Raw genomic sequence first — 17820 nt, 5'->3', positions numbered from 1 at the left:
TTTGTGACTTTGAGAGTTTCAGCAACCTGGATGTGGTTATTTAATAAATTCTTTGAACTTTCCACTCAATTATAATTCATGGTAAAGAATTAAGAAAGGAATATATGTGAATAAAACAGGCACTTTGTTTCACAGGTCCGTATGTTCCTTATAATTCCCCATAAGTTTCCTGGAGTGAGTCGTAGAAACATACACAAAATATAATTTAACAGCCAGCTAATCAAATTAGATTATAAACACAAATATTTCAACATTTTAAAGACTTTGTTTTGTTCTCATGACCTCAGTGTTTAAAAAATCTGGGACACGGCCCTGACTACACATCACACTGTTGAACACAAGGATATATATTTAGCACGAATCACTCCTTAAATATAATGCAGATTCAATAACATGTTGTCACTATGTCTGAACTACTGCAGGTGGCATGTGGAAATATTTGCACGGTAGGACTGCATTCTTTCTGAGCAATCATTTGTGTCAAACACATGATTTCAAAACACAACACACCCATCTCTTGGCAAATCAGCTCTCAGGGTTGTGCCTGGAAACCTGGAATTATATGGAAACCCAATCCCACCCTTGGAAAGTATGTTCTCTCATAGTTTCCAGCTAAGCAGGTACAGTAGCCTACACAAGATGTCGGCATTGTACAGGTTTGGTCACACTGACTGAGAGTTGTAGTATCATGGAGGCTGCATCTGGTTCTACAGGAAGTATTGAATGTGTGACTCCATGGCAACATATTTGTTTTCAAATAACTTTCGTGTTCAATTTCCGGCAACCAGGAGAGGAAAAAGGGCTTTTTCAGGTCTTTTGTCGATCAATCACACAATAGCACCACAGGAGGTACAGTATGTCTGTCACAGACCAGCAACAGACCAGAACACTTCTGAGGAGCAGACACGCTGTGTCGTCTCAAAACAGTCAAACACAATCCTGTTACGTGTGCCAGTGTGCTAAATAGGATTTAAACACATAAATAACCCCAGGAGTTGGCGAAGTCTCCCTTCAGGGTGCTGACTTTCATCTCTTTCTTAAATGTAGGAAAAACAAATGCCTGAAGTCATAAAAAATGCTTTGGCATGAAGCGTAAAGGCGTGGATTATTTCCTGTTAGCGTGCAGAGGTTTTTCTGAGAATTAAAGATGAGTTGGATGAGTTGCAGGTGTTCTGGCATCAGATTTAACTTCATACATATCGTGTTTCTGTGGAAGCTTCCTTCCACGTAAGACAGATCTCAGTTGATCCTGCACATTCCTAACGCGCCTCACGCTGCGGTGCAAACTGCCTGCGTCTCACGTCATAATCTGAGCAGGATTAGCAGCAGTAGGCCTGTGAATGCGTCCACAAATGGAGTCACAGGCATCTTCTATCAACACACCAGCTCAGTATATATACGTTCATCACAGTTCAATCAAAATCCAGATTTCATCCGTAAATCATCACGCTTGGTCGAGCAAATTGAACTCTCAGAAAACATTTTGTTCTCTTCTCTTTCAAACAAAACAAAGTTGCTGTCATCAACACACTCAATGTCAGATTTAGTTGGAGTTGTTGTTGGCAGTTGGGTTTTGTGCATGGTGGGGTACAGTATGTACGATTGTAGATCCTGTTAGTTTGGTTGGTGGACCGCTGTGCTACAGGGAGAGTGTAACAGGGGAAGAGGCCTCAACTATTCATCCAGGTTATATGATAATCACACCAACGTGTGAATGTGGCCACAAACAGGAATGTGGCTCTCCTGCATCAACACATGAGCCTCGTGTATTTCTGCCCTGCATGACGCTTATCTCAGTTATGATGAACACAAATAACTCTGCAACAAGACAAGAGGGTAACACATCAACACTGGCACTCGTGCAGGGCTGCAGCAGGTTCAGTGAACGGCATGTCAACACGTTTGAAATCGATACATCGAAGAAAATAAGGGATAAATCTAAATACAAATACCTTTTTTCACAGCAGAACATGTTGACATCATAGAAAGCACAGGCATGAATAATAACATGTGTGGTGGCTCAAATCCATTTAAGTGCTCCGATGCAGCATGCACAATGTCAGGACCTTGGGAAAGGTAATCCCACATAAGAGGAAGCTGTAATTAATGGAATAAGTTACTATGCTTTTCCTGATGCGACATGTTAAATGTGTTATGAATGTCTGCGGTGCCACAGTCATTTGTCTGTTGAAAACCAGTGTTTAAGAGGAGAATGAGACAAAACGGTAATCAGTCTGCCCTGTGCACACACAGGTGATGTGAATGATGGCAGGGGACAAGACACACACACACAGTCATTAACATCCGTGTAATTGTGTATTATTGCACAATAACCTTTTTTCTGGATAAATGGTTTGTTGACTTTCTCCAACAGTGATCTTTTCCAATGAAGTCTCATGACCTTCTCAAGAAATGTACTGCATGAAGGAGCAACATCCACTGTAGTCCTACTTTATGTGCAGAAAGCCAGTTTAATCGGACTCTGTTCAAGAGAAAGAACAAAAACTGTGAGGAAACCGAACATCCTGAAACGTGCAAAAACATGGAGCAATGTAACTTCAATCGTTTAACTTTTATTGTCGCTGAATTCATGTGCAATAGAAACATGATCTATTTTGTGAAGTACAGTCACAGGGTGAATTTTTCCAGTCAACATTATAGTTCACAAATTCAACAGCTTTATACTCAACAAATCATATGAAGTACCATTTCCAGTTTCACTGAAAAGATTAGAAACATTACAGCAAAATGTAAAACAGTTATTAGCTGATTGTTCAAACGGCATACAAAACTCAAGTCTCAAAGAAATCTCTAATGTTAAATAGACAGTTACATTTTACAAAAAACATTCAGATACCAATCAATAAATTCCTTTTTAACAATTATTTTAAGGCATACATTTCAGTGACTTGCTATAAAAGAATGCATAGAAATTGTGCAGCTTCTACAAATACACAAAGATTTTATTGGACAGGATGATATTCTGGCCATGATTTGAACTCAAAAGTAGAAAACCACTTTTGTAAGTTATGTGATATTCTGACAAAGGACACTTCTGTCCTCAAAACAAAGGTCGGTTGCACCTTCACCAGGAAACTGTTTCAGGTACAGTGAATAAAGACAAAACTCACAGAAACCGTCACACCAACATTTGTTTCTATCACATTTATAGTAATAATATTGTGCTATTAGCGTCATAGTTTATAATTCTGAATTCATAGACTGTGTGCCACGTGACAAAGTCTGGGCGGTGTAATAAACACACAAGTGACATATTCCAAAAAACATGTGAAAAAAATATTTTATTTTATGTGAACAAACTCCAGATTTCATTCAATACGATTCAATTTTACTTGCATGAGAATCATCGTGGAATATTGCTTATAGTTGGTGAGAATCAAAAATGCACACAATGTTAGTGTTTGGTCCATGTTTGTCAGTAGCTCTACATAATATTTGTGCAGGCTGGGGTACAGAGGTTGTGAACTCGGTCATTTGATGTTACAGGTGAACTCAGAGATGATGAGAGTATTTTTGATTCTTCAGTCAAAGCCAGACTCGGTACCGTTAAGCGCTCGACCCAGAATCTCAAACCTGAAATGGTTTGACATCCTGAATTTGTATCAAAAAATACAAGAGGAATTTTCTTTCTGTGCTTCTAGCCTCATTTCTCTCCTTGCAATCCAGTTACCGTCTTAGTGCGGCTTTTGTATGTTGGAGTTCTTCCAGCTGTACCGTGGACTGCATCTAAGTACATTGTAGGCTGAAGGAAACACCCTGAAATTCAGAGGATGTTTTGTTTCCTTCCATTCACCCTGGTGTAGACAATGATTCCCCTGCTAATCTCTGATGATCCCAGATCAGTGCGCCCCTCCCTTCTTGCCTGTAGTGGATACCATTCTGCCTTAACTCCCAGTCTAAAAAGCAACCTACACGCCCCTGTATTTCTTTCCTTAACAGTGCTATGTTTTCCCACTCTCACCCTGTCCCTGAAGTGCTGTTTTTGTTTTAACAGGAGCTGGTTTGGAGGTTGCCCTCAGTGATGATGGAGGTGATGGTGGAGGGATCGTACAGGCTGTCGTCGTCGTCATCTGAACTGAGAGCTGATGAATCCAAAGCTGGGCGCATTGCTGCCTGGGCTTTTCTCCTGTGACACATAATCATCATCGACATTATCAATGTCATCATTAACTGTTCAAAACACACTGTATTTAAGAGTTGCTTTATCCACAAATGTTAGCGCTGCCAGGTGGACAAAGTACTCCCACTGCTGGCAACACAAGGGAACAACCTGCCTTTCCTTGTTGCTAGTGGGAGCATGTCTGTCATGTGATTTCCCCCGAGGTACATGAGTAACGAGCCTTTTTAGTTTAATGAAATACCTTTTCAGACGTGGCTGATTGCTGATTTGTTTTACACACGTCACATTGTGAAATACTGAACCTCAGGGCGCTCTGTGAATCTCTACCAGGTGTCTGTTAATTGTGTGTAACAGATAAGGAATCTGGGTTTGCTGGTAATAACGTCATTGACGCGCCGTTTTATTCATTCTGGGACATGGATGGGATGAGATCACTCTCTCAAACTGCTGTGAAAATGTGGCTGCCAGGAAGTGTCTTGCATAAGCGCACAGCGAGTAGCAAATTGGATGAGAGACAAAATTGGATACAAGGAAACGGAAATGCTTACTTGAGCTCAGTTTCCAGGGCTGTGACTCTGACCTGCAAGGCCTCTTTGAGCTCCATCTGTTCCTCCATGTCTCTCTGGGCCTTTCTCCTCAGTCCATCGAGCCTTTCTAGCTCCGTCTCTCCTTCGTCCACCTGCCTCTTTAGAGCTTTCACTCTCAGCGCGAGCTGCAACACAGGATGAGGTTAAAGTCTCCAGAGTAAGTTCTAATACGACACGCATTTTGAGGTGAATGTGTTTACCTGGTCCCTCTGTTCAGTGTGCGTTTGCTTCTCCTCATCCAACATCATGTTGAGATCTTTTAGTTTCCTCTCCAGACGTCGTTGAGACGCCACCACTAAGTTCTTCTCCCTTTACATATACAAGGGACGAACAGAGCAAAAGAAATGTGAGCATGCTCATGAGCAATGCTAACCCTATCTCAACTACTGCCAAAATGCCCTTGAGCAAGACATTTACCACCACATTGCTCTCATGAAGATGCTGTGTAGTCAGGTGTTAAAGTCTGGTTTTACTCTGTGTGTGTGTGTGCATAACTCAATTAATGTGAGGTTTAATATTAGTGACAAAGAGCAGTTAATGCACCTAATGTTACAGCCAAAACATGGCTTCTATAACTTCACTAACATGTTCCCTAAAGAAAAGGAGTTGACTCTCTTTCATCATTAAAATCAACAGGTACATGTCTAATGGAGACAGTGGTGGCAGAAGTACTCAGATCTTTTTAACTGAATTAAAAGTAGGAATACTTCAGTGTAAAACATACTCTGTTTCAAGTATTGTCATCAAAATACACTTAAGGCAGCAAAAGGAAAAGTACTCATTATGCAGAGTTATAGAACCCATAACATTACGTCATAATGTATTAGTTGGTTTATATTTTGTATTAATCATCTGCATTTGCAAAATTACGCGTAACTAATGTTGTATAAATAAATGCAGTGGGGTAGCATAAAGTTGCATGAAATGGAAAGACTCAAGTATTTCTAAATTGTACTTGTACTTGAGTAAATGTAATTAGTTACATGTAAAAGCCTGAACTGGGATCACCACCAAAATCATCTATTGCTCAGCTAATGACAAACGGTATCCATCCACCAAATTTCAAGGGAATCTATTCAGAAACATTTGAGATATTCAGTTCAACAAACAAATAAGGGTGAAAATAAATGTGATCCAGAACTACACGTGCAGCATGTCTAACGTTTGTTGCACTGTACCTTTCCTCATTCCGGAGGCGTTCTTCCAGCTCCTGGATCTTGTTCTCCAGCTGGGAGAGTCCGGCTGAGGAGCGGGAGTGGCCCTCCATGTCGGCCACACGACCCCTCAGCTCCTTCAGCTGCAGGGACAGACACGGACAAACAGCAGTTCAACAAAACCCCACAATACACTAGAGTGGTTCAGTCAGGGTGGGTATGTTCCTGTTACGTACATGTCTCTCCATGGCGGTCTTGTCCAGCTCCAGGTCCTGTTTGGAGGATCTCTCCTGCATGAGGTCAGAGCGGAGCTGATCGATCTGGTCTCTGCTCCTGGCCACTCGGTCCGTCAGCATCTCCACGCTGCTCTTCTCCTCCTCCAGCTCCAACTCCATACGCTTCAGCTTGTCCTGGCGCAGACAAGAAGAGACCACTTTATTAGCTGCTCAGAACGGAGACGCGTGCGGCGGGTTCGCCGAAAAAAAGGCATTTGATGGTGCTGGAGTTTGTACATGTAAGCACATAAATACATATATTTGATGTGCATTAAACAGGTCTACATGCTAATCTTTTCACCATATTTGTTTGATTTACAGATGAACGTAATAGGTGTGCAGAAAGATGTCTAGATATATAGACAGACTGCTAAAGTCACATTGTATGCAGAGCAGAACTATTAACAGCAGAGCGCCCTGCAGTCATGCTTTATTCTCCCAAACCACGAGAAGCAGAAGCACATATCTTACCTCCAGGATGCGAATCTCCCGGGTTTTCTCATTCTGGCCGTTCTTGACGGCCTCCATCTCTCCCTCAAGGTGGCGCAGCCTGTTGGCCAGAAGCTCTTTATCCAGCTGGTGGTTGTCTCTCTCCTCACATAGAAGCAGAAGCTCCTTCTTCTCTCGTGACATCTAGTTGGATTCATCATTTTACAAACAGCAATGCCACTCTGAATTTCCATCATGAAATGAAAATGTGCATTTTTGCATGTTTACACACATGAATACAATCAGTCAAGCATGCACCATGAACACGATGCGTCAGAACTACTGAAAACATTCAGACCAGACATTCATGATGAAAACAACAACCAGGCCAAGCAAGTGAGTGAGCATGCACTCAAAACACAAACCTCTTCCTCCAGTCTCCTTAGATTTATATGACTTCTTTCCAGTTCACTCTGAGCGTCGTTTCCGTGCCGTTGTGCCTCCTGCATTTCCTTGCGTGCCCTCTCTCGCTGCTCCTCCAGCTGAACCCGGAGAGTCTGCACCTCCTCCCTCGAGGACACGGTGAGAGACTCATACTGACAGGGAGAGGGAGGAAAAACCAAGAGGATAACTTTTTATCCTCTAACGATCCGTTGGATGTTCAACGCTGCAGACGCTTTCATTTGTTTACCAAGGTATAAAACCGGATCCCTCCTTCTTACCTCTTTGTTGAGTTTCTCCAGAGCTCTTTCCTGCTGTAGTTTGGTCTCTTCCAGCTGGCTGAAGGTCTGTTTGAGTGTCTCCTTCTCTTTCTCCGTATCCTCCACACGCAGGATAAGTTCACGCTGCTCCTGACTCAGTCTAGAAGCTTTTCTCTTGGCCTCGTCTAGCTCCGATCTCAACCCTCTCACCTCAGTGTGGAGGGCGATCTCTGCCTCTGAGCTCTCCGTTGTGTTGGTCTGCAGCTGAGCCTGAGGGAACCACAGAGTTGTGCTTAAACATGTCTGCTGATTTCAGGGTATCTAACACACGGACACTGGTGTGTGAGAGGATGTGTGCCTACCTCCAACCGTAAGAGTTTTTCTCTCAGCCGCGTGTTGGCCCCCTCCTGTTCCTGCTGAGCATCTTGGAGGTTTTTAACGTCCGCCTGCGCTCTATTGAGAACTGTTTTACTGGCCACCACTTCCTCCTCGGCCAATGAGAGTTTCTCTTTGAGCTGGCTAGCTTCACTACGGTTCTCACCAAGCTTCTGCTCCAGCTCTGAGATGACGGCTGGGTCCGGGAGCTACAGGCAAGAAGTCAAGGGAATGATGTTGACAAAAAATACAAGAGAGATGATGGCGATTAAAAGGTGAGAATACAATCTAATCATCCTCAAAACTACCACATACACATCATCACTCTTGAGTAAACTAACCCGTTTGTTTTTGTCCTGTGCCTTGATAATATCCTCTCTGGCCTTCTGTAATTGGTCCTTTAGCCGGTCAATCTCATACTTCAGTTCTGCCTCCTGGTTCTGGTGAGATTTTTTTATGGAGATGACCTCCATGACCTTCTTGTCAAACTCCATCCTCTGCTTCTCCACCTCAGACTTGGCCTTCTGAAGATCAGTATTGCAACGCTGAAGTTCCTGAGGAGGATTATGGGGAATTTGATGGTTAAAACTACAGTTGGTAACTTTAATAAAATAACATTTGTCATATTTGCTCAAACCACTAGCATGTCCCGACAGTAGTACACGAGACAGCTGAAAAACCAGGTTCCTCTTCCTCTTTTTAATGCTCCCGATGTCATTTGCAAGAATTTACCGCGGCCAAAGAAAAACAACCAATCAGAGCTGACCCGTCTCTGGTGCAGCTGTTCATCAAAGCTCATGAACGCTGATCAAATATAAATCAACATTATGTTACTGCATTTCCTATTTCTTGCCTCAAATGTTTTCAGAAACATTTTTAGCCGTAAAATGAGAAAGTTTGTGACCCGGCCGCCATGTTGAAAACAGCCGAGCCAAAACCAAGCACCGCCCACCCGCTCGAGCAAGTTCTCTCATTTGACAGCAGACTCAAAAATGTTTCTGAAAACATTTCAGGCAAGAAAAAGGAAACGCAGTCACAGAGTTGTGATAAATATTTGCCGAGCGCCGCGTAGTTAGAGAGTTTGATCAGAGTTCATGAGCTTCAAAAGCAATGACTCACACTCCGGGGCTCTGATTGGTGGTTCTTTCGGGCGTGGTGGAATCTTCGTCTTTTAAATTGACAAAATTCAACTCAACACAACTCAAACATAGAATATGTATCATATAATATAATATATTTACAAATAATTTGTCTCTCGCCGTTGACTGTGGTACATATTTTTAAGTTATATATATTTAAGTTGCCATTGTGGTCCAGCGGAAGGGAGAAGAAGGCAGAGGAACCTGACTTTTCTCGTACAGATTATCAGTCTCCTGTACCACTGTCAGGATGTGTTGGGCAAATACAACAACTTTATTATAATAACCAAATGTAGCTTTAAACTGCTTCATTTTTTGTGAAACAGATCAGGCGTCATATGAGGCAGAGTGCATGTTGACCTGGTTGAGAGTCTGTGTGTGGTCCGGGTCCGGTATCTGCCGTTTCATGGTGCCGACTTTCTCCTGGACCTCCTTTAGTTCCTCCTCAAACTCCTCTTTTTCCAGTCGGGCTTGCAGGAGTCTAAACATCGTAGATCAAACAGAGTTGATCCAAACAGATTGCAGCAGATGAAAGCATTGTAGGTTCTGCTTGATTATCTGATCAGCAGCAGTTGGATTGAAGAGGTGATTCATGAAGTGAGCTTCATTTTCTTTCATATACTCAACAAGCAAATACGCCTTTTAATAATCTACAAACAACAGGAAATAAATCAGCATTCCCTGTCAGCACAACAGACATATTCACAGAAAGAAAGTCTACAACACATTTTTCACTAAACACAGATATCTAAGATCACCAACACCCCCTTATAGTGTTACAGATGTCCAGTGACTGGTGTTCTGCACCATTGTACATATATGGTCCATATTCCCATTGGGACCGATGGTACTTCAGGGTCCCTGGTACATATTTAAATGTGGACCATCTAGTCAGTCATGAACTCGGGCTGTAAGTGTGGATGACCTTTGAACTACAGTCAGACAGTTGTTAGCACAGCTAGCCACATCTACAGGTCTGCATATCTAGACACAAATGCAGTTCAAAGAGTGACTCTCACGGTGTTTTAGGGCTGCTGGGTGGCTCTCTGACAGAGAGCGGGAGAAACATAGACCAGGCAGAATGAAAGAGAAGAGATGGACACACATTAGTAGCACAGCAGGTGTAAGGACAAACCGAAAAGACGGTGACTAAATCCACGTCAGCATTGGAAAGCCCGAATCCAGTACGAGAGTAAACTCACTCGTGTTTGGTCGTTCGAAGTTGGTCTCTGGCGCTGTGGAACTGCTCCATCCAGTGGCTGCTCTCGTCTCGACAGTCTTCCAACTGCTGCTGAAGGGAGCGAACGGACGCATTCACACGTAACCGCTCTGACTCGATGCCTGCGTGAGACTAAAGTAAGAAAGACACGTTTGTTATGTATTCCTCTTCATTTCATAGACATAAATAGACGGATAGATAGACCACTCCGCATTGTTTTAACCGAACAGATCACATTTCAGTTCAGCTCTTTTCCTTTCACCAGGAGAGTTTCAGCTTCCATCACAGTACTCAGAAAGGTAGTTCCGAGTACTGCACATATGTATATATTTATGTATGCATGTTTAGAAACTCTATTAAAAGGTATAACATATGTATATGTGATGTGATGTATGCTATATTGACACAATAACTCTTCCAGCAGGTAGAAGTGGTTTCTCTTTTTTGCTTTGCTGGTCCGTTTTGGAGGGAACGGTTTTTTTCCCATTTTGTGTCCAACTTCAAAAAATGTTCATGTCAAATGTACGTGAGTGATGAGCTGGCGAGTGGCTTCTGTGTTTCGCGTACACACCTGAGACACCTGCTCCATGCTGCTGCGGAGCTTCTCCATGTCAACGCTGTACTGCTCTCGGAGCACCTCGATCTCTTGGTCATGCGTGGCCACCTCTTCTTTCAGCGCTCCTTTGAGAGCCGTGAGCTCCCTCTCTCTCTGCCTCAGCGTGTCCTCCTGCTTTTGTTTCAGCTGGCACACCTCCGTCAACTGTGCCCGACAAGACATCAGGTCCTGCAGACACGGGGGAATACACAGTTATAACTCGATGCTTTTGACCTCTCGGCCTCCGGTTCGGTGCAGCATTGCTCATTTGTTTACACACAGAAAGCTAATCTGGCTTTTAATCGCAAAAGCCTTTACAAATCATCAACCTATCAATATCATGCTATGTGATGACTTCAGTGGGGTGAGAGAGTTTCTCTCTGTGCATCTGCGCGGGTACATTTGTGTGAGCATGTTTCTGTAATACCGTCTTGTTGCCATTCTCCCTCCTCAGTTCATCCTGAAACTCGGCCAGCTGGTCCTCCATTTCTCTGACCCGTGCCTCTGCGTTCTCCCTGTCCATACGCAGCTGAGTCAGCCTGCGAGTAGAAGAGGACACACACACACACACACACACACACACACACACACACGACTGAATGATCCTTTGAAATTCAAATGACGATGGCATAGTTTGTCTTGTGAATAAGTGACAGTAACGGCTTGTTTCATGAACTGTGAGGAGTGTGTGCTTGATAACAAAGTGGGTTAGTCATGCAGCCCTCGACCTCCTGACCACCAACACAGAAACAGACAATGGTACCATGCCCCTTCCTGCTTCCCTCTGTCTGTGCGTTTGAGTGTGTGTGTGTGTGTGTGTGTGTGTGTGTGTGTGCTGTCGAGTCCTCACTCTGATTGAGTTTCATTTAATTCTTTCGTCTTCCGGTCCAGCATATCCTGGAGCAGCAGATTTTCATCCAGACAGGACTCCAGCTCAGCTTTCAGAGCAGGATCAGAATTGCTAACGGAGTCCTACGCACAAGCAGACATGATGAATAAATGAGAGCAGTGAAACACAAGACAGCAGGTGGCTCTGGTGGCATGAACCGAGAGTTTTTAGGAAATGTTACAGCAGGCTTGCATTTGCCCACCGGTCAATATGCATAAAGAATTAACTCCTTAGGAGCTATTAGAGATTAAGACCTGCCCACCTTCCTTAAGCCAACATAAAATGAGTCATTGTTGAAGTTAGATTATTGTGTGTGTGTGTGTGTGTGTGTGTGCACCTCTGACCAGGCCAGAGGGCTTTAAGGATTAATCTGAAGCACACTCCAAGGATCCAAGGACTTGCTCTGGTGGCGGCCAGTTCCAACCAGTCAAGTGAATTCAGGAAGGTTTGGTGAGTCATCCACAGCACCGACACTACAGTTTCACAGCAGTGCTAATAACCTTGTAAGTGTTGGCACAGTTACGGATACAAAATGTGTCTATGCCCTCGAATGCTCTATTTTATTTACCCGTCTTTCCAGTCGCAGGGTGTTTTGTAGTTCAGCCAGCTTTCTTTCCAGCTCTCTCTTTTCTCTCATCCACTCTTCCTGAGCTCTTTCTTTGGGCTGTTGTAGAAAAAGATATATGGGCAAATAATGCGAGCAGCTTTCTCTCCCCGACATGAACCAGTGCAGGAATAACCCCTCACAGAATTACAAACCTTTAGATTTTGAATCTTCTTAAAGAGGACCTTGACTTTGTGCCTGATGATAACATCACTCTCATTGGTCCTGAGAGAAGGTGAAAATGGACAATTATTAAACACATTCATGTGTAAACATTTATCACTGAACGTCCAGGACAACACGCAGGTCCATACCCTTGTCTCAGGATGTTGTATATAGTCTGCATGACCTGCTCCTCCTCACTGGTCAGCTCTGCACTCTGACCCTGGTCCAGCAAAAGGTCAGGAGTCACCTTAAGACATAGATCAGAAAACTACTCTTGCAATCTTGCACGCTATGTAGTGTTTGGAGCTTGCTAATAAACAGCCGTCATGCCCAGACATTAAATATTGTAATTCTTACTTGTGGCTCAGTCGGCGTGGCATGCGGGGGGGTCTCCGCAGCGGCATATGTCCCAGAGGATGTCCACTGATTGGCCACTGGGTGTCCGGGGAATTTGTTGACGGCGGCCTGACTGCGTCCCAGACTGCTGTGAGTGGAGGACGGCGGTGAGGTGTAAGGGTTGGGGGTGAGGAGAGGAGATGGAGCTCTGGGATCTTGTTGGCCTCCAGTGTTACCACCATCAAACCTGTTTATTAGTCTGTTGACAGGAGTTTGTCTCTGATGTGTTTGTTGAGGAGGGGCAGGGTTGGACTGACTGCTTCTAACGGACCCCAGCGACCCGTTGAGCCCTGCTTTGTTTGAACCATCCCACATGTTCCTCTCCACGCCCCCCTCTCCACTACCGGCAGGCCGAACCTGCTCCCTCTCTCCCCTTACTCCAAGTCCTCCATCCAGAGTCCCGTAACTTCCAGACTTCCCGTCCCCTGGTGGCCTAGACAGCTGAAAATCCTCGTTGCCTGCCTCTGCGTCCCTGTCCAGCAGTGACCCATGGGACTGGGCCCTGCGTAGTGCCACACCCTGCAGGGCTCCTCCTTCTACATCTGGCCCCTGTGTTCCTGGCTCTGCCTCATCTCTTCTGCGGGGAAGGCTACTGTAACCAAAGGGGTACTGGGTCCTGAGCTGGACCCCGTAAGAGTCTCCTTTCTCTCCGTCCTTCAGGACCACATATGGCTGGCCAGCAATACCCTGCACCCTGACCGCCACGCCGTACTTGGAGGTGGACTGGGTCTTGGTCTTGGTCCTGGGCTGGGGCCCTGGCTGCCCCCCGCCAGAGTCCTGGAGGTCATTGATGAAGCGGATCTGGACACCGTAGTCCACCGGGGTCTTCCGACCTGAGGATGATGTGCTCATGCTGGTAATACGGCAGAGAGCAGGGCAAGGGGAAGAAGAAGGAAGCAAGTCGGTGGTTAGATCACATATTTGCTCTGGTCTAGTATTTTCATACCCAAAACATGAAAAGAAAATTGGGTATAATTGAGAAAATACTTTCTGAAGGTGTCATATTCACACCCGAAACAATCCTGTTCAGGATTTGGCTGTTAGGTATTTCACCAGATTAGCACTGGCATATATCCTGCTTAGTATAATAGTCACAATTAATAAAAAAAATCTAACTTATGGGAATCTGTACCAAGATTGTTTGTTTATGTTAATCTGATTTTTTAAACTCTTTTTAAAATCAGTTTCGGCCTCATCACTCCAGTATTGGTTGGACTATACTCACAGTAGCAGGTTCAGGGACACAGCAGGGGGAGAAAACCGAGACCGCTACAATACAACGAAAAACCAGCTCAACATAAAACCCTGCTTCCCTCAAATTAAGAAATCCGACAAAGAATACCGAGACACTCACTAACAAGCAACCCTGAAATGTCAAAACCTTGTTAGACCACGCTTCGAACAGAAACGGGGACGCCGGTTTATCGGCACTAACACCAACACTTAGTTTGTGGCTCTTGACTACTTGTGTGGACTTTGTCCTCCGTGCGTTCCATCAGTCATTAACCTGAAAGCACACACCCACATATCACTTTCACCTTGTGCACAAACAAACAAAGCTTTTCCCAACGTTTGGAGGATTCCCAGCCAGATACTGAACATATTTCCCTCTTCAAAACGTTGACAGCTTGAATAGACAGGTGCCATAACAACTGGTGAGGACTATTTCATTCTTTTACTTTGTAATTTCTCCACTTTGGTGTTTTTTCTGACTCCCTAATCCTCCCGTTTCCTACACTCTGATCGCCCTCAATGAGTAATTCTGAAACTATTTCAACGGGTCACACCTAAGTCATTAATTAGTGACACGTCAGTCAGCCTTATTCGTCTCTGCCTGGCAAGTAGAGTACTGCACTGAACAGATCTGATATTACATTGACTGACCGACCACGCCTTGTGTTAGTGTCATCCTCATGTCTATTGCACTGCTATGGTTCAGTCAACTCACATTAAACCTGTTGCAACACTTCCTCACTGACCTCCGCACCTTCTATTTCCTCTCCACAGCTTTGCAAGGTGACAGACAGAAAGTGGGATGGGAGGGTGCGGTGAGAAATAATAAAAAAACACCACCATTTTTACATGTGCCTTGTGTGATAAAAGTCAAAGTCAAGCTGTGCACAACCCCTGGAAGCTGTGTGACGCAGTCCCGCCCAGGCCAAGAACAAGATACAGTCAGCAAAGTGAGCCATGACGGATAATCTTATAAGTCCCCGCTGTGTGAAAACTTAATACATAAAACAACTTTGCAAAAATAGGTGATGGAAAATGTCGTAGCTGTCAGTAAGCGAAGCAACATGACATCAGTGCCCTTTGAGGCATCGGTCGTGCGCGGCGAGTTGATTTTTTTTTCCTCCCACCCTTTGGGAACCCCAGAGGAAGCGCCGTGTCACAACACATTTGCGTAGTCGAGCGTGGAGTCTGCAGCCCGCTGTCTTCACTGCAAGGTCAAGCGTGGCGTGCCGTACGAGGGCAACGCTGAAGTTCTGGGAGTCTGAACCGGAACGACCTGCAGAGTACAAGTGTGCAAAACTGCCGTACGGATAGGTGAGGGAGTAACAAGGCGTTCCTCTCTTACTGTCTCTTAAAATGTAGTTTCATTTTTGTATGTCAGTGAGGTAATGCGGCCCCAGCTCCAAGAGGAACAGGGGTGAGGGGGGGGGGGATCCCATCCTATTGTCCAGCTGATGTGGGGCAGAAAATGAGGGCAGCAATTCTGAGAATGCCAAAACAATCCCCAAGGTCTTTCATTCCCCTTGAAAGAAACATTGTGTGACTCTGTATCCTTTAGAGCTGAAACAATAAATCACGCAAGAGGCGCAACGGAAAATATAATTAGGAGATTAGAGCAGGTGTGCAGAGAAATGGAACAGCAGCAATGTGTGGAGTCATGAAAGTGCCTCTGCTGACTAACAGAGTGAGCCGGGCTCATGTGATCAGATCATCTCTGACCTGACACACAGACAGAGACAGCAGCAGAGGCTGTTTGAGTCTTGAGGACAGGATGTCACAGTGTATCAGTTTTTAGATGTAGAATGCGTTAACAATTTAGAAATTGACTGTTTGATTATTATCCATCATTAACACGTAGATTGTTTGAGATTAATTGATGAAGAATTTCGTCTCTAAATTGTCTGAAAATCGTTGATTGTATTTGCTGAGGATGAGAGCGCCAGTAGAAGCTATGGGTGGACCATGCGTTAAGTTTCTGTGTCTAACTACTGTTTTTGAGGTCAATAATGAACTTCCATCTTTCAATAAAATAATAGAGACAAATTTGTTGTCAATAAACTTTAGTCGATTGACTCAATTAACTGTTTCAGCACTTGCATACAGCATATAAAACAGCAGTTTGGCCCTTTTCTTCCAGGTGAATCATTGAAGTTTACGGGTATAACATGCAAAACACAAACACGAAGGTGTAACATCGATGGACAAAATAGTAGCTCACGCCTTCAGTGTCCTTTCAGGACAGGCAGCCACTCAGTCCTCAGGGAATCCTCCCTCTCCATTACATTCTTCACATCAAACCAGACTCCTCTTCCTCTCTCTCTCCAGCGGTCAGTCTCTTTCTAAACTTGCCCCCGCTCCCCTTACACTCTCAAACAAACAGCCATTTATTCCTCCTTTCAAATCCAAAGAGGTTCATTGGCATAACAAAGAGATACTTCAGTGTTACCAAATAGTGCACAAATGACACCATATTTGGAGCACATAAATACACCCCTCCCTCACCCCACATTCCAGACACTTGTTTCTCTGTCCTTTTCACTTACACAGGCCGTGTGAGAGTGTGTGTGTGTGTGTGTGTGTGTGTGTGTGTGTGTGTGTGTGATAAAGACTTATTTGTGGGAACCTATCTGCACACTACAGTTGTACCTGTAATATTAAACGAACCTTTATCACTTTGTCCAGAATTTAAAAATGGCTACCGGTTAAAATGTGTTCCACATTCATCCTTCTTATTTAAATCATTCTGTGTCAGCATGGTCAATGGCTTAGCAAGTGCAATGCTATGATTATTTAATCGTGTGACACCATCCATGAGCCATTCCCCACACTTCAAAAACTATAATCTGCACTTCTTTCTTGCTTGTGTCATCAGTTTCATCCGACTGAAGCTTACTATTGAAGAGCAGCTCTGTACCATAGACCTGCTCTTCAAAAACCTCCTTGAGAGGTTGCAGAGAACATGTAAGACTATCTTATTATTAAGTGATATAGATGATATAGATGTCAGGCCTAAGGGGATGTGGTGTAGGTACCCTCCTGTGTCCTAAACACGAACGTTACGAGGAGACACATCTCCCTGGTAGCAGGTAACGTTGGGATTTAGCGTCACCTGTTTTTAAATATGAATTCGATATTCAACGTTAAAGGTCTCACATTTTAATTGCAGGAACGTGTAGTCAACCTGAGAGTACGTGCACATTTCACGTAAACATCTCTCACGTGTATTTCACATAATATGGGGAAAGTAATCCTGAAGTAACGTTAGCTACCGAGCTAACGTTAAACTGGCTGATCAATTACCCCCACTGACACAACGCTGTAAGACATCAGTCCAAAACTAAACTTCAACAAGGAAATAGGCGCCACAAAGCTCCTAAAATCACATCACACAAAGTAATAACTGACAGGTCGTGTCTGGTTTAGCTGTCTCGGTAAGTCCAACAACAAGCGTAAAGTTACCTCTTTCTCTGGAGTTTACGTTAATCCGTTGCTGCTTTTACGCACTTCGCTTCCCTTATGTCGGTGATAATTCAAATGTTTTCCATCAAAGTCCACGCAGAAAAGTGGGTGGAATAACAACTCCTACGTACAACATTATGCGGCGACTGCAACCTGTTACCTTTGTCGGCGATGTAAGAGTCCCGCCCAGTCTGTCCGGAGGGACGGCTGTGATTGGACCAGCGAGCTGACAGAGGCGGGACTAGAGATATCGGCTATGTTTGCTATTGGTGTACTCTTTACGTCAGTCGTTCCTTGTGCTTTTCCACTCTTCGCTCTAAAACGGAAGGCCGCATTATTACTTCAATTAAAATAAACAAAACAAAAAGCTACCGGCATGACCCAGATAAAAGTCAAACAAACATTTCTTCTGGACTAGTGATGGACGATGGTGAATACAGAGTGGTGCCTACATGTGTT

At 44.2% G+C, this 17820-nt stretch overlaps 1 protein-coding gene across 1 annotated transcript; it reads right to left on the bottom strand.

Annotated features, from left to right (window-relative positions):
* Positions 1-2771: 2771 nt before the first annotated feature.
* On the bottom strand, positions 2772-17442 carry cgna (cingulin a). The gene is made up of 20 exons (XM_079275127.1): positions 17362-17442; positions 12631-13522; positions 12423-12520; positions 12264-12333; positions 12073-12168; positions 11466-11587; positions 11043-11154; positions 10592-10804; positions 10004-10152; positions 9162-9282; positions 8004-8216; positions 7650-7871; positions 7309-7557; positions 7012-7182; positions 6629-6790; positions 6119-6292; positions 5907-6025; positions 4929-5037; positions 4690-4853; positions 2772-4147 (listed from the first exon to the last, which is right to left on the bottom strand). Exons 2-20 carry the CDS (start codon positions 13519-13521, stop codon positions 4009-4011), a joined length of 3594 nt encoding a protein of 1197 aa, XP_079131253.1. The 5' UTR covers position 13522; positions 17362-17442; the 3' UTR covers positions 2772-4008.
* Between the last annotated feature and the right edge of the window lie 378 nt (positions 17443-17820).

The sequence above is a fragment of the Melanostigma gelatinosum genome (assembly GCF_949748355.1).
Source record: "Melanostigma gelatinosum genome assembly, chromosome: 9".
Lineage (NCBI taxonomy): Eukaryota > Metazoa > Chordata > Actinopteri > Perciformes > Zoarcidae > Melanostigma > Melanostigma gelatinosum.
Note: the sequence above shows the minus strand (reverse complement) of the source record. Positions and strands in the feature narration are given on the sequence as shown.